The following is a 19,994-nucleotide window of genomic DNA, read 5'->3' on the forward strand; positions in this document are numbered from 1 at the left end:
ATGTATATGTATTTTAAAGTGGTCACGCTTATTAAAAGTGTTTAATAGTCCTCACCGTCCCATCCGTCACCGTTCAAGTCTCCAAGGCTGGCCAGAGTGTAGCCGAAATAACTTCCATCCTTTTGACCGTAAACAGTAGATTGAAGCTTCATATTCTAAAATAAAACATAATACCATATACTCTTATCGTATACAATTTGTGTTTTCCTGTAAGCTATTTATATGTACTCTTTTGATTTTCCTTAATATTATTGTAACGTAGTCATAATTATATTATTATTAACAAATCCTTTATAATAAAATATGTTATGTTTATTTTAAAAACATGTAAGAGACAAAGAAATATTAATATGAATAAAAAAACCTATCTAAATGTATAAATGCATACGGAACGACATCATACTGATGACCATCAACTCTTATTACATTACCTGTATGAGAGTCCTTACTTACATTCAGCAGTGTATATAAGTATATCCAGATACTCACACGCTAGTCCCTGTTGAATGTATAAATGTATACAGAGCGATATCATACTGATGACCATCAACTCTTATTACATTGTTTACCTGTATGAGAGTCCTTACTTACATTCAGCAGTGTATATAAGTATATCCAGATACTCACACGCTAGTCCCTGTTGAATGTATAAATGCATACGGAGCGATATCATACTGATGACCATAAACTCTTATTACATTGTTTACCTATATGAGAGTCCTTACTTACATTCAGCAGTGTATATAAGTATATCCAGATACTCACACGCTAGTCCCTGTTGAATGTATAAATGCATACGGAGTGATACCATACTGATGACCATCAACTCTTATTACATTGTTTACCTGTATGAGAGTCCTTACTTACATTCAGCAGTGTATATAAGTATATCCAGATACTCACACGCTAGTCCCTGTTGAATCTATAAATGTATACGAAGTCGATATCGTACTGATACTTATATACTTGTGAATCTATATGAGACATCTTAGTTACATTAAAAAAAGTATATACAAGTAATATATACAATACTCGGCGAGTCTCTGTTGAAAGTTTACAACGCTGACGTCGTATTCATGTATCGTTACTGTGTATTATTATTACCTCGTGTATATGAGAGTCCTTATTTATATTCAACAGTGTATTCAAGTATATCGAGCTACTTACACTCGAGTCCCTGCTGAACGTATAAATGTATACAGCACCGACATCGTACTGTTGATCGGCGGCGTGCGCGGGCGCACCGACCAACAGCGCTGACCTTGTTCTCTCGAGGCGAGCAGAACACATCGATGCCCCGTATAGAGACCCCACTCGGTCAATAGTGTTATCTTTAATTGAATACCACTTTTTCGTCTTCTCATCATATAATAGTATCTGAAAGTACGAAATTAGGATATGACATCTAGTCTCTCTGTGTTTAATTTAATTAAAATCTATTTAGCCATTTAAGAATATTAAAGTAACAAAAATCCAAATAAATTTACAAATTATAAAATAGGCATGTAACTTAAAGTTTTGATGTCGTGAATGAAAAAGTATCTCATGAATTAAATTAGGATATTCATTTTTTCTTCTTATAGTACCTCTCCAACTAGTGAAGGTAGGCTGTCAGCTCAAGAAATCTGTTCCTGTCTTTTGCAAGATGGAATAATTCGGTTGCACTCACAATGTCTGTCCACTTCCGGATGTTGCAGAACCAAAACTTTTCTGCGACCGACCCTTCTCCTTTTTAAAAATTTTACCCATCATAATTACGTATAGAAAGGTAATATCTGTCATGTCTAAGTACATGTCCCAGATATGAAATTTTCCTTTTTTTATGATGGGTAGTGCTTGTGCTTTTGTGCTGTTGCTTAGTCTGTTGCAGAACTTCTACATTGGTGATTTTCTGTGTTCAACTTATTCTTAACATCCGTTTGTATGTTGCAAATGTTTTTCAGCGTCTTTTTTAATTGATTACGGCATCCGTATAGAATTATGAGCCAAATTCAGGTTTTCGTTAGATATGTAAATGCTTTATTTATTTCTCAATTTATTATTAGAATCCTTTTAATCAAAATCAATGAAATCTTTGTACATTTTAACATTTACGGCTAGGATTATTTTTTTATACAACTTAGAATGGCAAACAAGCTGACGGCCCACCTGATGGAAAGTGGTAACCGTCGCCTATAGACATGAGCAGTGCTATGGATATAACAGAGTATACTGTTTCGCCCATGATACCCCCTATACGTTGCCATTCCTGAAGACTCAGGTGTCATTCCTCTGTACCCTATAAATTTACGCCATTTACGCCCACCCTTCAAACCGAAACACAGCCATGCATGCAAACACAACTGCTTTACTGCTCTTGCTCTACTCTTGATATAATTTTGTTGAGATAGTTCTTCCATATAGACTAAATATGAAAAAAAAAAACATAAAAATACCTTTCCATATCCAACTTCACCATATGGCGTGCTGAATGCAAAACTCGTTACACCATCTCTTAAAAAATGGCCGACTGCAATACTGTAACCTAAAATAATTGATGATTAAAATTTCACTCTACAAATAAGTCATATTACTAGGTACTTAATTACTAAAGTTTAAGTTAAAATAACTGTAGGTTTTAGGCTAATAATAATAATATAAAATAAATTCTATTGAAATACATAGAATTATGTATATCGAATTTTACTGTACATTAAAGTTTAAATAAATAAATAAATTATGAAAAATGAAAATCGCGATCAAAAATATATAATATGAAATTTATTTTAAAACTAGCTGTTGCCCGCGACTTCTTCCGCGTTTCCGTCGTTCCATGTAAAATAAATAGCTTATGTCCTTCGTCACGGTTCAGTGGTTTTGATGTAACAGACACATTTCCCTTCACTGCTCTGCTCCTATTGATCGTAGCGTGATGAAAAGTATACTATAATCTGCCCAGGAGTATGAAGAATAATTGTACTAAGTTCCGTTAAAATCCGTCGAGTAGTTTTTGTTTCTATAACGAACATACAGACAGAAAGACAAAAATTTTACTGATTGCATTTTGCCATCAGTATCGATCACTAATCACCCCCTGATAGTTATTTTAGAAATATTTTTTATGTACAGAATTGACCTCTCTACAGATTTATTATAAGTATAGATAAAGAACCCCCTTCTATTTCTATAAAGTTAATTTATGCAAGTTTCTTTCTTTGAATGCGTTAATGGAATACATAATTTGGATTACTCATCATTCGATATTTTACTTCACGAATCGAATAAGTAATCGATTATTCACGATTCAGTCTTTCGTCGTATCATTATAGAGAAAATAGGTTTTTATTGAATATTATTTACTTACCAAAATTATACTGTATCGACTCCAATTCCTGTCCGTAGATCAAAGTTGGTCTTACTGATTTCAAATAAATATCAGAGTACTGCATAACTCGACCTGTGAAGTTTAATATAAATATTTTAGCAAACAGTTTAATAAAAATAGTAATAAGTTTAATAAGTTTAATAAATGTAAATAAAATAAACTACTCTAAATAAAATCTACTACTTACTAGTGTGAAATATTATATCAAGTATGTTTTCAGTTAGGACACAATCTGTGTTCCAAATATAATTCAAATCCGTTCATTATTTCATATATATATATATATATATGTCCAGAGAATAAAATGGTAATTAGAACTAAATTTTTCAGGAAAAATTAAAAAGTGACGATTTTTTATTACTTATTGTTTTTTTTACTCGACTGTGTGACACAAAGGAGAACATTGTATTTATCGGCCCATGTATATACGTAGGCCCATGTATATACGTACAGAACAAATGTGTAGGCCGATTTTAATGATTCTTACGACAATCAATTCGTTTTAATCCTGTGAATGGCGACAATCATATGCCATATTGTTAAAAAAGGAGATGAAATATATAAGGTAATACAAACATTTTTTTTTGCTTTTTATATTATTTTATAATATATAAAATAACATAATATAAAATAACATAAAAAGTAAAAGAGTTTGTCAGTTTGTTGTAAAAAATATATTTTGCTTTATAAATCAAATTACCTTTGTAGACCGCTGGACCTCCTACAGTCACATTCCGACCAGCAACAACCATGCTCCATCCATAGGAATTCATTAGACGTTCTGCAATCACAATATTTCGTTAAGAGCATTTATAACTTTTGTTCACCGTAGTGTGGCAACGTTGTACATACGAGAATCTATTAATTTTTAAAAACAATCGAAGAAGTTACAATGTTTCTGATTGATTTATTTGAAAAGTGTTCTGCCTACGAACTAAGACGTTTATTATAGAATACGTTGCATATAACGTCTATCACTAAAAACATTGTACTTATTTCAAAAAAATGTTCAGATACCTTTTTTGACAATAAATATTATTAAACTAAATGATATTAATTTACAAAAAATGGTCTCAAACTGTTTTTTAATAAATAAATAAATTAAAATGCAAAATTTTAGCAACAGCTTAATAAGTATATGAATTATTTATTGCATGCACGAGAATTGTTTTTCTAAATAAAGTTTCTTGAGTGGCGAAGGGCAAACGCAGTGTAGGACCATCCCCCATTGTCCTCCATGTGTCACTCCATGACTACATGCAATGCCTTAAATGCAATGCAGGAAGTCGGTGGATGCAGGTGGCTTAGAACCGTTCCTTGTAGCAGTCTATGGGGTAGGCCTATGTTGAGCAGTGGACAAATAATATCTGAGATGATGATGATGATGATTTAAATTTTAGTTCGATTGTAGAGATTTGTTTAAATAATTAATAAGAAACACTGAAAATTAAATAAATTGTATTTGAGAAAATTGTCACATAATTGGGACGTTGCTGCAATTCATCAAGCTAAAGATGTCAAGAAAGCTTAAAGAACGACAACTAATTAGCAAAGTAGGAATATAAAATTAAAATGTGTATTGATATAAGTACCAGAGGCCTATACTAATTTTTTATAATCAGATTGGTCATATTCTACACTGAATACGTCTTTGTCTATGGTTCTATCTGAAGGAGAGATTCTCAAACTCAAATCATGTTTATTAAAATAGACTTATAAATCTAAGGAAGGAATCTAAGGAAGGTTGTTATCTGTTAAAAGAGCCCGCAAGAAACTCAACAGTTAGTCTTTTGAATCTCTGTTAACATTTTATGTATTTATTCATGCTAAATGGTCAGTAAGTAGTAAATGAAATGTGTATGTATTATTTTTTTTTATACAACTTAGAATAGTAAACAAGCTGACGGTCCACCTGATGGAAAGTGGTATCGTCGTCTATAGACATGAGCAGTACCGTGGACATAACAGAGTATACTGTTTCGCCTATGATACCTCCCATGCGTTGCCATTCCTGAGGACTCAGGTGTTATTCCTCTGTACCCAGTAAATTTACGTACATATTGTACATATTGATAAAATTTCATGATGATGATAATAATATGTATTTACCTTAAATTGTATAAATAGAGCATTGACCCTTAAAAACGGGTCAAGTTTTTGTCAGCTAATTATTAAATTAGCCGACTCGTTTTTTTATTATTTATATTCCATATATGTATTTACCCACACGGTGTATCATAACGTATGTATATTTAATTATTTAATAAATAAAATGAGTTTCTGCGCATTAAAAAAGTGTAGAATTTATAAGACAAAATGAATATATAACTTGTAAAGGAATCGCTCATAATTATTTATCACGCAAAATTGTATGAAAATATTGGCCCGTTTTTCTCGAAGCATTTGTATGAAGATACTCTATCTATATAATCTAAGATATTTACATATAAATAATCTGTTATAAAAATTCTATTATTAAAATAATAAAAGGATAAAAAATATATTTAAAATTATGCTACTCTTAAAATATCTACAATTCTATAATTTTAAATATAAATAGATTAGATTAATTTTATTTTACTCACCCTCGGGACCCTTGACTGTTTTGTCATAAACTATATTCAAATTATCTGGTCGAAAGTGCTTAGATGCACTTGAATACTTATAGCAGCGGCTTTGTGTTCCGTTTACTGTAAATTCATGTAAAAATAGATTTTTTACACAAGCATATTATAACAAAGCATAATAGATAAAGGTAAATAGACCTAAAATATTTTATAAATTTTTAATTCACCGGCCTCTCCCAATGAACGGAGGGGGGGAGAACGGTTATTAACTTACCAGAGGAAGTTACCAGAGGGAGACTTTGTACAAAAGTTGATTGCTTGGGTACCTCTGTCCCATTCGTGTTTCAACCGCGAAGCAGCTGTGTTTGCATGGCTGTGTTTCGGTTTGAAGGGTGGGATATGGCATGAATGTACTGGGTACAGAGGAATAACACCTGAGTCCTCAGGAATGGCAACGCATGGGGGGTATCATGGGCGAAACAATATACTTTGTTATGCCCATGGTACTGCTCATGTCTATAGGCGACGTTTACCACTTTCCATCAGGTGGGCCGTCAGCTTGTTTGCCATTCTAAGTTGTATAAAAAAAAAATTATAAATATCATCAACTAATATCTGTCCACTGCTGAACATAGGCCTCCCCCATAGACTATCATAAGGAACGACCTGAAGCCAAAGGACTGAGGGATTTTCCTCCAGGTATTTGTCATTAAGGGGTGATATATATAATAGGATGTGATATATATATATATATATATATATATATATATATATATATATATATATATATATATATATATATATATATATATATATATATATATATATATATATATAATATATATATATAGATAGGAAGTGAATTCCAGAGATGTACAGCATGTACAGTAAATGACTTGGCATAGCTTTGAGTATTCATAAGTCATTACTATATCTCAGGCGAACATCAATTTCACGAAATTTGAACATTTCCGTATATACGTATTATTTGAGATAGAGAAGTATATAGGCTATTTTATGTCCCGATTAGTGAACATACCCCGACGAAGTCGCGGGAAAAGCTAGTATATTATAACACCCACGGTACTCTTTATGCGTTATCATTCTTGAGGCCTGTTTACGGTGTTACGTTTCTGTATCATGTAATTCCATTGTCATGTCTTACTCTTCAATAAATACGGCCTATGCAGTAAGGCGCAGCTGCTTCACGGCGAAAACAAAAGTGGGACAGAGGTACTCAAGCGGAAGACTTTTGTGCAAACTCTCCCTCTGATAAAATTCGACGATATTTGAATATTTTTCTTTTATAATTAATGGAATATTTAGGTGATATAAGTAATATTTAGTGTATTTGTCGATGTAATGTAGCGTAGACTACAGAGGGCCTACCATGAAATATTTTCTGAAATTTCGGGGACGAACGAAACAGAAATTTAATGTAAAAATTACATAATACGTGCCGTTTAAAATTATAAAAAAAATATTAAAATATCGTTCCTCTGGACTATTAGGATAGGATTTATGATAAACGAAATGTTAAGCTCCATTTACTGGGTCGATTTTGGTATAAACAAAAACACGAAATTGAGCCCAAAAATTTGGAATTTCATTTCATGGTAGACCACCAGATTATAAATTATAATATCTACACTAATAACACAGTATAAAGAAAAAGGAAAGATTTGATTTTAATGGATAAGCTAAACAAGCACTAAAATAATTTTAAAAATTTCACCTATACAAAGATACATTATCAGTGAGTAATATAAGTTGTATATGTTATTTTTATAAATTCTATCTAGCCGTGAGAAATAGGGCTGTATTGTTAGTACTTATATAAACATATATACGCACATACACATACAAACACACACACCCGTGCGCGCGCACACACCCATACACACATACATACACACACATGTATGGATCTGTACAGTAATACTAATATTTTCATTTATTTTTCACTTCCTTAAAACTAGACTTGACTTGAGCAAAGAAAATAAAAATATTTTCCGAGACATTATTTTAGCAATACGAATCAGGTCAAAACACTATAAATTTTAAATTGTTAGCGATCCATTGTAGTTGCTACTACATAATGCTGTGACCTGTGATAGACAGACGGACATAGTTGCAACATGAGGTTGCTCTGAACCGTTTTGGTGTAAAACATTAAAAATCTACTTACCCTTTTTTATTATCGTCAAATATCGTGGTGCACAAGTCTGCAAAAAAAGTACAAGTTACCAACAATGGACTTTATTTTATGGTTTTTTGTATATTATAAAAAAAATCAATTCAATTATGATTTCTATTAAAACTTTTAAATTTTCATGTGGAATATATTTTACTCTAAAACGCCGAAAGATTTCTACCCATCTTTTGTTAAGTTCTATTTTGTCATTGTTCCATTTCTTAAATTTTATATAGATACTAGCTGACTCGGCATACGTTGTTTTACCATATACATTATTTCGAGAACTATACATGAAAATTTATCCTACTACAATTATAATATTCGATTGCCATCTTGCAACCCTGTTGCGGAATATAAAAATAGTGATTAACAAACAGACGTTGATTGTAAAACGGTGAAAATTTGAGGTTGTATATATTTTTCAATGCTAAATCATAATAAAATAAAAATGGAAAAATTTGTTAAAAAAATAAAAAAAAAAATTTTGGTGAGGGTCATCCTATAGGGTCCGATTCTCAGACCTACCCAATATGCACACAAAATTTCATAAAATCGGTAAAGCCGTTTCGGAGAAGTTTGGTAACAAACACCGTGACACGAGAATTTTATATATAAGATACAAATGAGTACTTTCAGAGTACAGGGTTTTAAAAGAGTACGGTTTGCGAAAAAAGGTGAAAACTCAGTAAATGAGTATGATTGGTCACCTTAAACAAGTGAATTGTTGCATTGGGCAATTCATTTGTTACAAATTTCACTCCTGTATAGGTTTGGCATATTTCACAAGTCACAAGTGAAATTTCATATTCTATGTCAAATCATGTGAGTATATAACTGCAGCTACGTCGCTTTACAAACAGTGTTACCTAAAAGTGCTACATATCACTTGAAATGAAACCGCAGATGGTCGCTACGTTTGGATCTATTCGTGTATCATCGGCTGCGGTTGGTTAGCAGTGAAATAACATCTGACGATTGACTGGACCATACAGAACGAGCGAATAGAGACTTTATCCCACTGTGTTAAAACGTCTATCATAAAAATATAATTTATATATTATTTTCAATAGGAAATAGTAGTGAATACAACATTAATTCATTGCGAGCTAAAATCACAATTCGTGATTTTTCACAGGTGATATCACTGTGAATAAGAATAATAAATGATAATGAATTAAATGCCGTAATATTTTTTTTTATACAACTTAGAATGGCAACCAAGCTGACGGCCTACCTGATGGAAAGTGGTAACCGTCGCCTATAGACATGAGCAGTACCATGGACATAACAGAGTATACTGTTTCGCCCATGATACCCCCCATGCGTTGCCATTCCTGAGGACTCAGGTGTTATTCCTCTGTACCCAGTAAATTCACGCCATATCCCACCCTCCAAACCGAAACACAGCCATGCAAACACAACTGCTTCACGGTTGAAACACGAATGGGATAGAGGTACCCAAGCAATCGGTATTTGTGCATACTCATGTGGCATTAAAACGGGATCACGTTTTAATTTTGTGACCATTGAAGCTGCCGTTTTTCTTTGTAGGACAAACAACTTTTTACATGGTAGGGTATTTACTAAACATAATACTATTTATCGGTGTGTTCATGATTAAGTCGCTTGTTTTTTGGGGAGCAATCGTCCTATACGATCGTCCATTTATCGTCAAAATATCGAGCAAACATATACAATCAACATGTATATTGTTTAAATGTTTAATCATGGAAGAATTCTTAAAATATGATTTGTTTAATCGTTATTTAAAAGACAATATTATTGGTTTTCATTACATTATAAAATACACGTGTAATAATAAAAAACTATAAAGAAAAATATAATTACCACAAAGAAGTCCTTTCCTGCTTTTACTGTTGCGCCAAACCAAGAATAGTGGTCTTCGGTCTCTGAAACATGAACATAAAAATAAAAGTGGTTAAGGTCAAATGCAAGACCTACTCATATACCGAGAGTTGAGTACATAAAATATTCTATAAATGGGTGATTGTTTTTCTTAGGTAAAACTAAAAGAAAGTTTTAAGGGAATGTTACCATATATAGAACAACAATTAGCTTAGCTAACATGCTCATTTCATTCGCTAAACCTTTGTTCATTGTATGAATTGAAATATGAAAAGATGTTGCAGTTATGTGCGCTAATCTAAACAAAGTTTAGGTGCTAGTGTGCTTTCGCTTAATTTAAATTCAAATTATCTTTATTTATAGCACTTTTGAATCGTCATTTTATTAATTTACTGCAGGGCTTGGAAGGTTGTTACCTATTGAGAAGTGCCTGCAAGAAACTTAAAAATTACTCTTTTTAATCTCTGTTAACATATATACGTATATATTATCAGTTTACATATATTTATTATGTATATGTATTTTGTATAAAATTACATGGTTATTGTTTTCTCATTGTGATCATTATAATTATTGGATGATTCTTATAATTATTTCTATCTATAATAAGTTTACTATTATAATCTTTCGGAGGAAACAATTATGAGTATCTATCTATCTATTTATCTACATGGTCATTAAAAAGCCTGTACATGATTGACTAACACCATGCACGTTTGTCATACAAGTAATTGTTTCGTGTATGGCTTTGTTCCATAAGTGTTTTTTAATAACAGTTTTAAATTGATTAAAAGGTGATATAAAATATCCTTCGACATCTTAATGCCCATTACCGTAAAAGACCTATTAACTTTTTATAAACGACATTTTGGAATAGCAAGTTTGTATTTATACCTAGTGTTAAAATTATTGAGATTACACAAAATGTTTGCATAATTAATCCATTATAGACTTTCTTTTATTTATTTTTTTATGCAATTTAGAATGGCAAAAAGCTGATGGCCCACCTGATGGAAAGTCGTAACCATCGTCTATAGATATGAGTAGTACCATGGACATAACAGAGTATATTGTTTCGCTCATGATACCCCCCATGCGTTGCCATTCCTGAGGACTCAGGTGTTATTCCTCTGTACCCTATAAATTCACTGCTATATCCCACCCTTCAAATTGAAACACAGCCATGCAAACACAACTGCTTCAATGTAAAAATACGAATGAGACAGAGGTGCCCAAGCAAACAACTTTTGTACAAAATCTTCCTCTGGTAAAATTTGTAAAACCAAATATTTTATGAACTCACGACTTGTGAAGGCGTGATCCATTAACATGCAGTCCTGATGCTCTATATCACAATTATATATTTCTCCAATAAAACTCGCTTTTGGTGCACTTACTATCAATCTGGAAAAGAAAATTATTTTCGGCTCTATGTTATATATACATACGTTACGTTTAATACTATTTTGTAATTAAACTAAGACGGCCGTCTTTCTTTCATATTTGTAATATTACTAGCAATCCTTTCTACCTTCGCACGGATTTTTTTTAAATAAAACCTAGACCATATGATTCATTGATAATGTAACTTTCTAGGTGTAACTAAAATAATTTTTAAAATCGATTATGAATTTTTTATTTTGTCCATTACAAACAAAAAAATCTTTCCTTTTTATAATATGAAAGTCAGGTTTAAATTAGCTGACCCGGCAAATGTACTGACCCCTACGCACTACGTGGTAGGGCTCATGTTTACTTTTCGGGACAAAAAAATATCTTATCTTTAGAGTTAGAGCAGACAACACTTACATTTACAAAATCTTAGAGAAACGTTGGTAGGGAAAAGAGGAACTGGCCATTTTTATATGGATCATAGCAATAAAATTATAAGATACTAGCATAACAATGAATCCTTATTGTTAGGATATTTGATAGATTAGTATTTAATAATTACAGAGATTTCAGAGTTTCCTATCGCGAACGTTCAGGCTATGAAATGAGCTGCCTGCCGAGGTTTTCCCTAAAAACTCAGAATGGGCTTCTTTAAAAAGGGTGTATTAAGGTTTCTTTAGAATCGGCAAAGCGTACCTGATACTCCTAGGTTTTTTTTTGCATAAAAATGGAATGGAACCTCGCCTGCGCTGTCGGTATACACTGTCGGGGCATCAGGGAGGGAACAGATGAGGATGAAAACAGATCAGTTAGCCAATTGTGACGAATTTAAGAATTTACATTTTCATTACTATTATTTCTCATTACTAACAATCCCTTTCCCCCACATCCTTAATGTTGCAGGTATCCATAGGCTACAGTAATCGTTAACGATATTAGGCACACAGTCCGCCTAATACGGACGTCGAATAGACGGGCTGTATTCTTGTTTAGCACAGTCGTGATATAAAAAAATTACCTCTTATTTTTCGGCACATACGTAATGCTGTAGCCGAAAAGACTATCATTCGATATAGCTGTTGGAGCGGTAAGTCTCGCCATAGACAATTCATGGTAGTAATCCGTCTTTGACTCCGATCCCGATATACGTGTATATAATAATACTAAAAGACACCATAAATCTGAAAAATAGTCACATTATGTTAATATTCTTTTACTAAAGAAATACTCGAAAAGAAATATATTTAATGATACTTCGAATCGAATATTGAATGAATGAAAACACGTTCTGAATTATATTCTAAGAAGCTCATATTTATTTAAGTTTTCTTTTTTATGATTAAAAAAAATACGGAATAGTTGTTACACTAAATAAGTATTTTTGTTTCATATTTTCTATTATAACTTGAAAACAATGCGATATAAGAATAAATAATAAACGGTTTAAGTAATTGTAAATAAAGTCCCTCCATACTATTACATGGAGAGATATTTCCTAGATAGATTAGTAGACCCATTTTGAAAGTTTTAAAAACACTAGAAAAGAAAATTTAAAAAAATATTGTTTTTTTTTGTAAATGTGTTCTAAATTTAAAATTGGTAGCACACGTAGTATAGCGCTGAAAATAGGTAGGCGCTAGAGCTGAAATATAGCGCTGTGACAGACGGATGAATAAATAAAGGGTATGATGCCTACGGCCACTTTCTATCATCGTACGGCTCGACATCGACAGGGAGTTCACCCTCATACCCTACAGCCTAAATGGTCGCGTACAACGCGGTTTTAGAGATGTTTTATCCCACAAACACTCAGGTTATGGAATGAGCTCCCTGCCGAGGTTTTCCCAAGAGACTACAGCATGGGGTTCTTCAATAGGGAGGTAAAAAGGTTTCTTCAGGGTCGGCAACACGCGCGTAATACCTCTGGTATTGCAGGCGTTCATAGTCTAGGGTAGCCGCTTACCATCAGGTGGGCCGTATGCTTGTTTGCCACCTCAGTGGTATATAAAAAAAAAACCTTTGTACAATTTTTCTACGGATGTTTAAAACGGTGTAGAAAAAACGTTTAATTTTTTAAAAGGTTTTTCTTAAATATAAATAAAAGAAATCGATATATATTTATTTTAGTTTCAATGACTAAGTATTCAATATATTTGTTACTTATTCAAACTCAGAAAACAACATCCTTCGGTTTGGGTGTGGTTTGTACCAATAAGTACGATACATTGTATACATCATTATTATTCCCAGTTAATTTTATATTAACGTAGGCATTATTACAGTAGTACAGTAGGCGTTCGATATCCGGTAATATTTTATAAAGCAATCTCGCGACACGACAAATAGGAGCGAAAAAAAAACGATCCTATTCACATTAAAAAGAATTATAAATAAAATTATAAATTAATAAAGTAATTATTTAATACTTACAATACGAGTACATGATGAGGCAAATGCAACACTCAATAAATTAGAACTGGCAACCGATGTACACATAAACAAATAACATAAGGAAAATTCGAAATTCAAATAATAAATTGTGACTAATTATAGTATGTGACTCTATACGTATCAATAGATATATTCTCTACCAATATTGATGAGTTCATTTGTCTGTAATTTATTTTATTAATAACTAGTTATTTCCCCCTTACTTCATACGCTTGAATTTCAAAAGCAGAAATATCAACGAAATAGTCCACTTGTAGATGGCGTATTAAAATAAAACATATACCAGATTTTAAGGTAGACTTCAAGAAACATAACTGTGAATACTGCATCTAATTTGTGACAGTAGTTTTTGTGTGGTGCCGGTACAAAATGTTAGACACATATAGACAACTTTTTTAAAAATGGAACTTAACTTTTTTAATTTTGGTATTACTATTAGATGCCAGAACAGAAGTGTAAGACTCCTCATATATTTTTTTCTTAAATATCTCCCATGTACAAATATTGTCGAGTTATATTTTATTATATTAGTAAGATAAGATGAAGATCCAAGTAGATTCTAAAAATTATTATAAAATCCATAGTTTTTTGAAACATAAATGTAACTAGAGTATGTTATCTTACTTAGGTAAAAAGTTGCCTCTGTGCCTCTTCAATCCATATTGTACGTGTATTTCTAATTTCGTAGCATTTTTAGGAGCTGTTAAGATACAAAAGGTTACACTTAGTGTAACAGTCGTCACGCTAATATCTTTGTAGTGGATTCATATGTATCTAAAATATAATGGGCATTGGTAAGTATTTATTATTTATTTTTAGGGGCTTGCACTATTAAAAAAAGAGCATATGTTTTTGCGTAGAAGTGATCACAACTACTTAAGTCATTATTAAACTAACTAATTATCTGGGGTGGGTGGCACTAGATAATTCTAAGATACCGTATTCCCCCTTAAGTACGCCTATTATAATGTGGCTATTTATGCTCCACAACAAATTTAGATAATTATATAAACGTACCTATATTCAGCCAAGCTTAGAGCTTCATAACATGCTAGCATATTAATATTCTATAATTGGATGCCAACAATACTTGAGTGATAAAATATACGAGTGAGACAGATAAGGTCATTTTATATGAACACAGTCGGCTTACCTTTATATTGATGAACTTCGAAAATGAATTTACGCAACCACCTGGATGTATCAATATAGAAAATAAATATTCATGGTGTTACAGTACGTTTATTCGTGTATCTTATAATAATGTGTATCTATCCATAATACCGATATCTATATATACTATAAAAGATCTCTTTACTTTATAATGTATATTTTTGTATTCAATGAATTAATTGCATAGATTTTATACAAACATTTTTTTGTTCGAAGTGGCTTGGGCCTGTACGAAATTTTTATCACTATATAGTATGGAGGGAAATTTGAATTTGGAATTTTATTTTTTGTTAATGTTATATTTTTTTTTTGTCATTTATTTTTGGCTAGTCGCCGTCCGAAGTAATAAGTTATTACACTATCGTATTTATGGAACTATTATTTTATATGATTATCATGTATCTATATATCTCAATATTATAAATAAATTATCTTAATATAAAAAAATCTCGTGTTATGATGTTTATTCTTGCTAATCTCTGAATCTGGTCAACTAATTTATTATACTTCAATTTATAAATGTATATTTATGTATGTATATTTTACACCAACTTGTGAGTTAAGATAGTTTTTATTCCAATAAGAAAAGCAAACCTGGTAGACAGCGATAGAGCCCAAAACAGCTATTGCCGGATCGGTTAATGTTTCAATCATTTATGGACAGATGTTCAATAATGTCAATGATGAATGTTGTAATAATATTCAAACCAAATATTCCTCTATATATGTTACATATGATATACCTATAAATTGTTTAGTGTAATAATATCGTTAGCGAGAAATAGGTATGGATATTGGATTGGCGGGTAGTATACCTAGTTTAAAATTCGAATTGTGTCTTTTATAATTATTAATTACGATATTGCTTAAAAAGACAGCTCTTCATTTGTGTTATTTTCGAACGAATTGATTTTGAATTGTATCGGTACTTAGTTTTGAGTAATTAAATTATAATCCGCCATGACAAGTTGGTGTATGGGACCACAACGGATAACGTAAGCGAGAAACGGGAAGGAAATAAATCAGTTTTGGTTAATGATTATTATTTTGTGGTTTAAATGTAATAAAACTTATTGTGAATGCGATGATTATTTTATTCTTTACACTAATATTTATTTTATGACGTGCAAAAGGAATAGTAACTTTGCCTACGCTTTCCGTAGATGCTGCCGGGGCTTCAATGGTGGATGGTAGGTTAGTATGAAAGCAAATCATCAAGATTCAATCACAATGGTTTCCAGAAAGGGCCGTGTGGAGGTCGACCTGACAAGATTTTTTTTTACAACATAGGGGGCAAAGGAGCATGCGGCTCACCTGATGGTAAGTGACTACCGCCGCCCATGGTCACCCACAATACGTTGTCGGGCATCAGCGAATAATGTTTGGAGTGGTAAGGACGAAGATAAGTTAAGTGGCTCGTCATGAAGGCTCCACGATTATTTAGAAGGGAGAAGCATTTTTAGTAATAGGAACGTTAATCCCCGTTACTAGCAATATAACTTTCAGGTCGACCTTCACGCGGTTTCTCCTGGAAACCATCGTGATTAAATTTCAATTCAGAAATTTAGCAAGTGAGTTAAAAATAAATCCAATTTCTTTTTTTTTATTTACGTAAAATAATGTTCTTAAGTAAAAGTAGAAAGTATATATTCATATATATGCATAACTGTTCAACTGGTCTTATACATGTATTTAGCCATAGACCCTTTCACGTACAGAAGGGCTTTTATCCCGAAAAATATAAGGTTACCTTAGAACTGCACAGAATCGCTTACAAATAGGTTAGGCAAACTACTCATATTATACAAACATCTATTGCTATACGCATACATATATATTATGTATATATATATATATATATATATATATATATATATATATATATATATATATATATATATATATATATATATATATATATATATATAGTATGTATACCTGTGTATTACTTTTTCCTCCTTTGCCTTGGATTATTATTTTGTAACGTACTCGACATGAAGGGTTTTATGTGGAATTAAAAATTAAAATAATACATTAATAAATAATCTAGTGTTTATTTGAAAATGAGAGGTGAGTTTTTTTTTTTATTAAATGTTTATTTATATTATTCTTTTTAAATATTAATTTAGTAACTTTTAGGTTATATTTTGTTATTAAGATATAATAAATATTACAAATATAATTGCAGATAAAGTAGTCAAGAATGTTCTAATGTTATATTCGATAATATTCGATTCAACAAAACACTCGATGTGTTATGTAAATCGAATATTTTCATTGCAAATAGAATCAACAAAATCGGTGTTTAATGAGAGACTATAGTATCTATATACTAGAGTGAATGAGAAAAGAACATTAATAAAAACAATAGAGAATAGAAGTGGCAAAATGCTGGGCCACCTTATACGACATGATGATTGTTTAAAGAACGTATTACAAGGAAAAATAGAGAGCAAAAGAGGAAGGGAAAAACCGAGGAATAACAATATGGGACAGATAAAAGAAACACAAGGTGTCATGTCGTATAGGGAGGTCAAAGATATGGCCTGGGATAGAGCTGGCTGGAAGAAAATGCACGAAATAGTTGCACCGACAAGAGGAAACTGTTAAATGAATAAAAAAGAAATGAAAGACTTTAATAGTAAATTCTAATACTCTTAATACTACATATTATTACAGGTGCAGTATATTTGGCAGTTGGTTTTCAAATTATTGACATAGCAGTATGTATTTACTTCCACGAGTCTTCGTATATTACTTTGACCGCAAGAGGAAACATATCTGAGGGTAGTGATTTCGGCTATTCAATGGGTTATCAGCAGGATACTGTTAATTTGGGTAAGAATAAAGTTTATTATTTTTTTTTTGTACAACTTAGAATGGTAAACAGTTTCGCCCATGATGCCCCCTTATGCGTTGCCATTCCTGAGGATTCAGGTGTTATTCCTCCGTACCCAGTAAATTCACGCCATATCCCACCTTTCAAACCGAAACATAGCCATGCAAACACAACTGCTTTACGGTTGAAACACAAATGGGACAGAGGTACCCAAGTAATCGACTTTTGTACAAAGTCTCCCTCTGGTAATTATTACTATTATTATTTTTTTTTATTATCAATTAAAATTTATAGGCATGGATAATATTTGATGCGAAAGCTTCTTTAGGTACATCTTAGAGGCGATTTTTAGATGGGCAGGATCTTATTGAGTTCAAATCACTGGCATGCTCATAGTTTTCACTTTTATCGGTAGTTTCTAATGATTGCTTGGTATTTTTTTCTTCAATTTAATATGGTAACAATTTGGAATAACAAGCTGAAGGCGCACTTGATGGAAAGTGGTAACTGTTGCCTACATACCATTTCATATCAGCCGTCAACTGTCCAATAGTAAATATATATTTCCTTTATTGGGGATTACATAAACACATATAAACATTGCGTATATCAAAGGATACGCTGTACTATCCATGATGCTATTGTCTTGAAATAAATGACGCCATGTATCGATTAGAATTTAGTATAAGATTATTTTTAAGAAGATGTTTCTATATTAATAGTTACAAAAACTACTCATTTCAACTTTCTTAAAAAAAGGAGAATGTTTTTAATACGATGGAACTTTTTTATGTTTGTTACCTCATAATTCCATCAATAATATAGAATATACTTACGGATTGATTCCATCGAATCCAAAATCTGTTTAGTAGTTTAGTCAATAGATCAAAATAACTGATTTTGTCAGAATTAAAATTGGCTTTTTTGTGGATATACATAGACATGCAACTTTTAGATCGGTCTCACAGAAATTTTATTGAAATTGTTTCAGCAGTTTAGTTTTTAAATTACAGTAACTGATTTTGTCACCATTGAAGTAAGATTTTTATGGATCAGATTTAAATTGTTTATCATCATCATCATATCAGTTATAATCTATCCACTTCTGAACATAGGCCTCCCCTGTAGAATGCCATAAGGAACAATCCCAAGTCACCTGCATTCACTGATTCCTTGCAATAGATTTGAGGCCAATCGTCACTCCATCTATTGAAGGTCGTCCTACAATGCATTTGCCCGCACGAGATAGCTAAATAAGAACCTTTACCGTTTGTCTGTTCTGTGAGCTATGTGACCAGCCTATTGCCATTTCAGCTTGCTTATCATTCGGACAATGTCGATTACTTTGACTTTTCTGTAGATATCCTTATTTCGGATTTTATCACGCAAAGAAATTCCGAGCATAGTCCTCTTTACAGCCCACTGAGCTACTTGAAGCTTTTGCAACCGTGTAGGATCGTGTTTTGATTCCATAAAGTATCAATGACAACACGCACTGGTTAAAGTCCTTCATCTTCAAACTTTGAAGTACTTTAAATCATTAGATTTTAAATTACATTACATTTTAGATTTTAGATCTCAGATTATTAGAGAAGTTAAATTCAATTAAGAGGTTGAAGTCGAATGAATTAAATTTACCAAATACTAAATAAGTAAATACAATTATAATTTATGTTTTCAGTGATTGGTTCACCAAATAGCGATCGATATGGAAAAGTCTACAGCTGTTCTTTAAAGGATCCATTCGTCTCTAACGTAACATATTGCAATGAGATCGATATGAACTTTGAAAAAATGACTCCAGATACAAAAACAGGTACAAATATTGACTTTATAGGATTATTCATTATATATATATATATATATATATATATATATATATATATATATATATATATATATATATATATATATATATATATATATATATATATATATATATATATATATATATATATATATACATTCTTTCCCTGTCCGTAAGAAAGTGTCAGAATACTCGAATTCGGTACTAGTAACCATTGATATACATACATACTAAAATTATATATTAAACGAATAAAAATACTATATATACTATGTTATATACGAAAATGATAATAATACTTACTGCTCGGATAAACTATAAAACTGAGCATGAGCGTT

The 19,994-nt window shown here is 31.7% G+C and overlaps 2 protein-coding genes across 6 annotated transcripts in view; one reads left to right on the forward strand and one right to left on the reverse strand.

Annotated features, from left to right (window-relative positions):
• The window catches only part of LOC113517323 (integrin alpha-PS5-like), a 29,335-nt gene extending 13,712 nt beyond the window's left edge, over nt 1-15,623 (reverse strand). Inside the window, exons 1-11 of one of the 2 annotated variants that reach the window (XM_052901637.1) lie at nt 15,605-15,623; nt 12,405-12,567; nt 11,298-11,398; nt 9,977-10,038; nt 8,120-8,156; nt 5,950-6,054; nt 4,065-4,145; nt 3,344-3,436; nt 2,436-2,524; nt 1,168-1,377; nt 56-155 (exon numbers count right to left, since the gene is read on the reverse strand). In XM_052901637.1, the coding sequence (XP_052757597.1) occupies nt 56-155; nt 1,168-1,377; nt 2,436-2,524; nt 3,344-3,436; nt 4,065-4,145; nt 5,950-6,054; nt 8,120-8,156; nt 9,977-10,038; nt 11,298-11,398; nt 12,405-12,487 (961 nt within the window). In that variant the 5' untranslated portion in view covers nt 12,488-12,567; nt 15,605-15,623. Of the gene's footprint in view, nt 1-55; nt 156-1,167; nt 1,378-2,435; nt 2,525-3,343; nt 3,437-4,064; nt 4,146-5,949; nt 6,055-8,119; nt 8,157-9,976; nt 10,039-11,297; nt 11,399-12,404; nt 12,568-13,816; nt 13,968-15,604 lie in introns of those variants that run through there. The other variant, XM_026901976.3, reaches the window with a different exon arrangement.
• Nucleotides 14,034-19,994, forward strand: part of LOC113517463 (integrin alpha-9-like) — a 33,479-nt gene continuing 27,518 nt past the window's right edge. For 2 of the 4 annotated variants that reach the window (XM_031912305.2, XM_026902129.3), the window contains exons 1-4: nt 14,034-14,292; nt 16,174-16,204; nt 17,690-17,848; nt 19,531-19,665. In XM_031912305.2, the coding sequence (XP_031768165.2) occupies nt 14,239-14,292; nt 16,174-16,204; nt 17,690-17,848; nt 19,531-19,665 (379 nt within the window). In that variant the 5' untranslated portion in view covers nt 14,034-14,238. Of the gene's footprint in view, nt 14,293-16,173; nt 16,205-16,938; nt 17,081-17,689; nt 17,849-19,530; nt 19,666-19,994 lie in introns of those variants that run through there. The other 2 variants (XM_031912307.2, XM_026902130.3) reach the window with 2 other exon arrangements.

Source organism: Galleria mellonella, unplaced genomic scaffold (genome assembly GCF_026898425.1).
Source record: "Galleria mellonella isolate WM207_F2 unplaced genomic scaffold, CSIRO_AGI_GalMel_v1 utg78, whole genome shotgun sequence".
Taxonomy (NCBI): domain Eukaryota; kingdom Metazoa; phylum Arthropoda; class Insecta; order Lepidoptera; family Pyralidae; genus Galleria; species Galleria mellonella.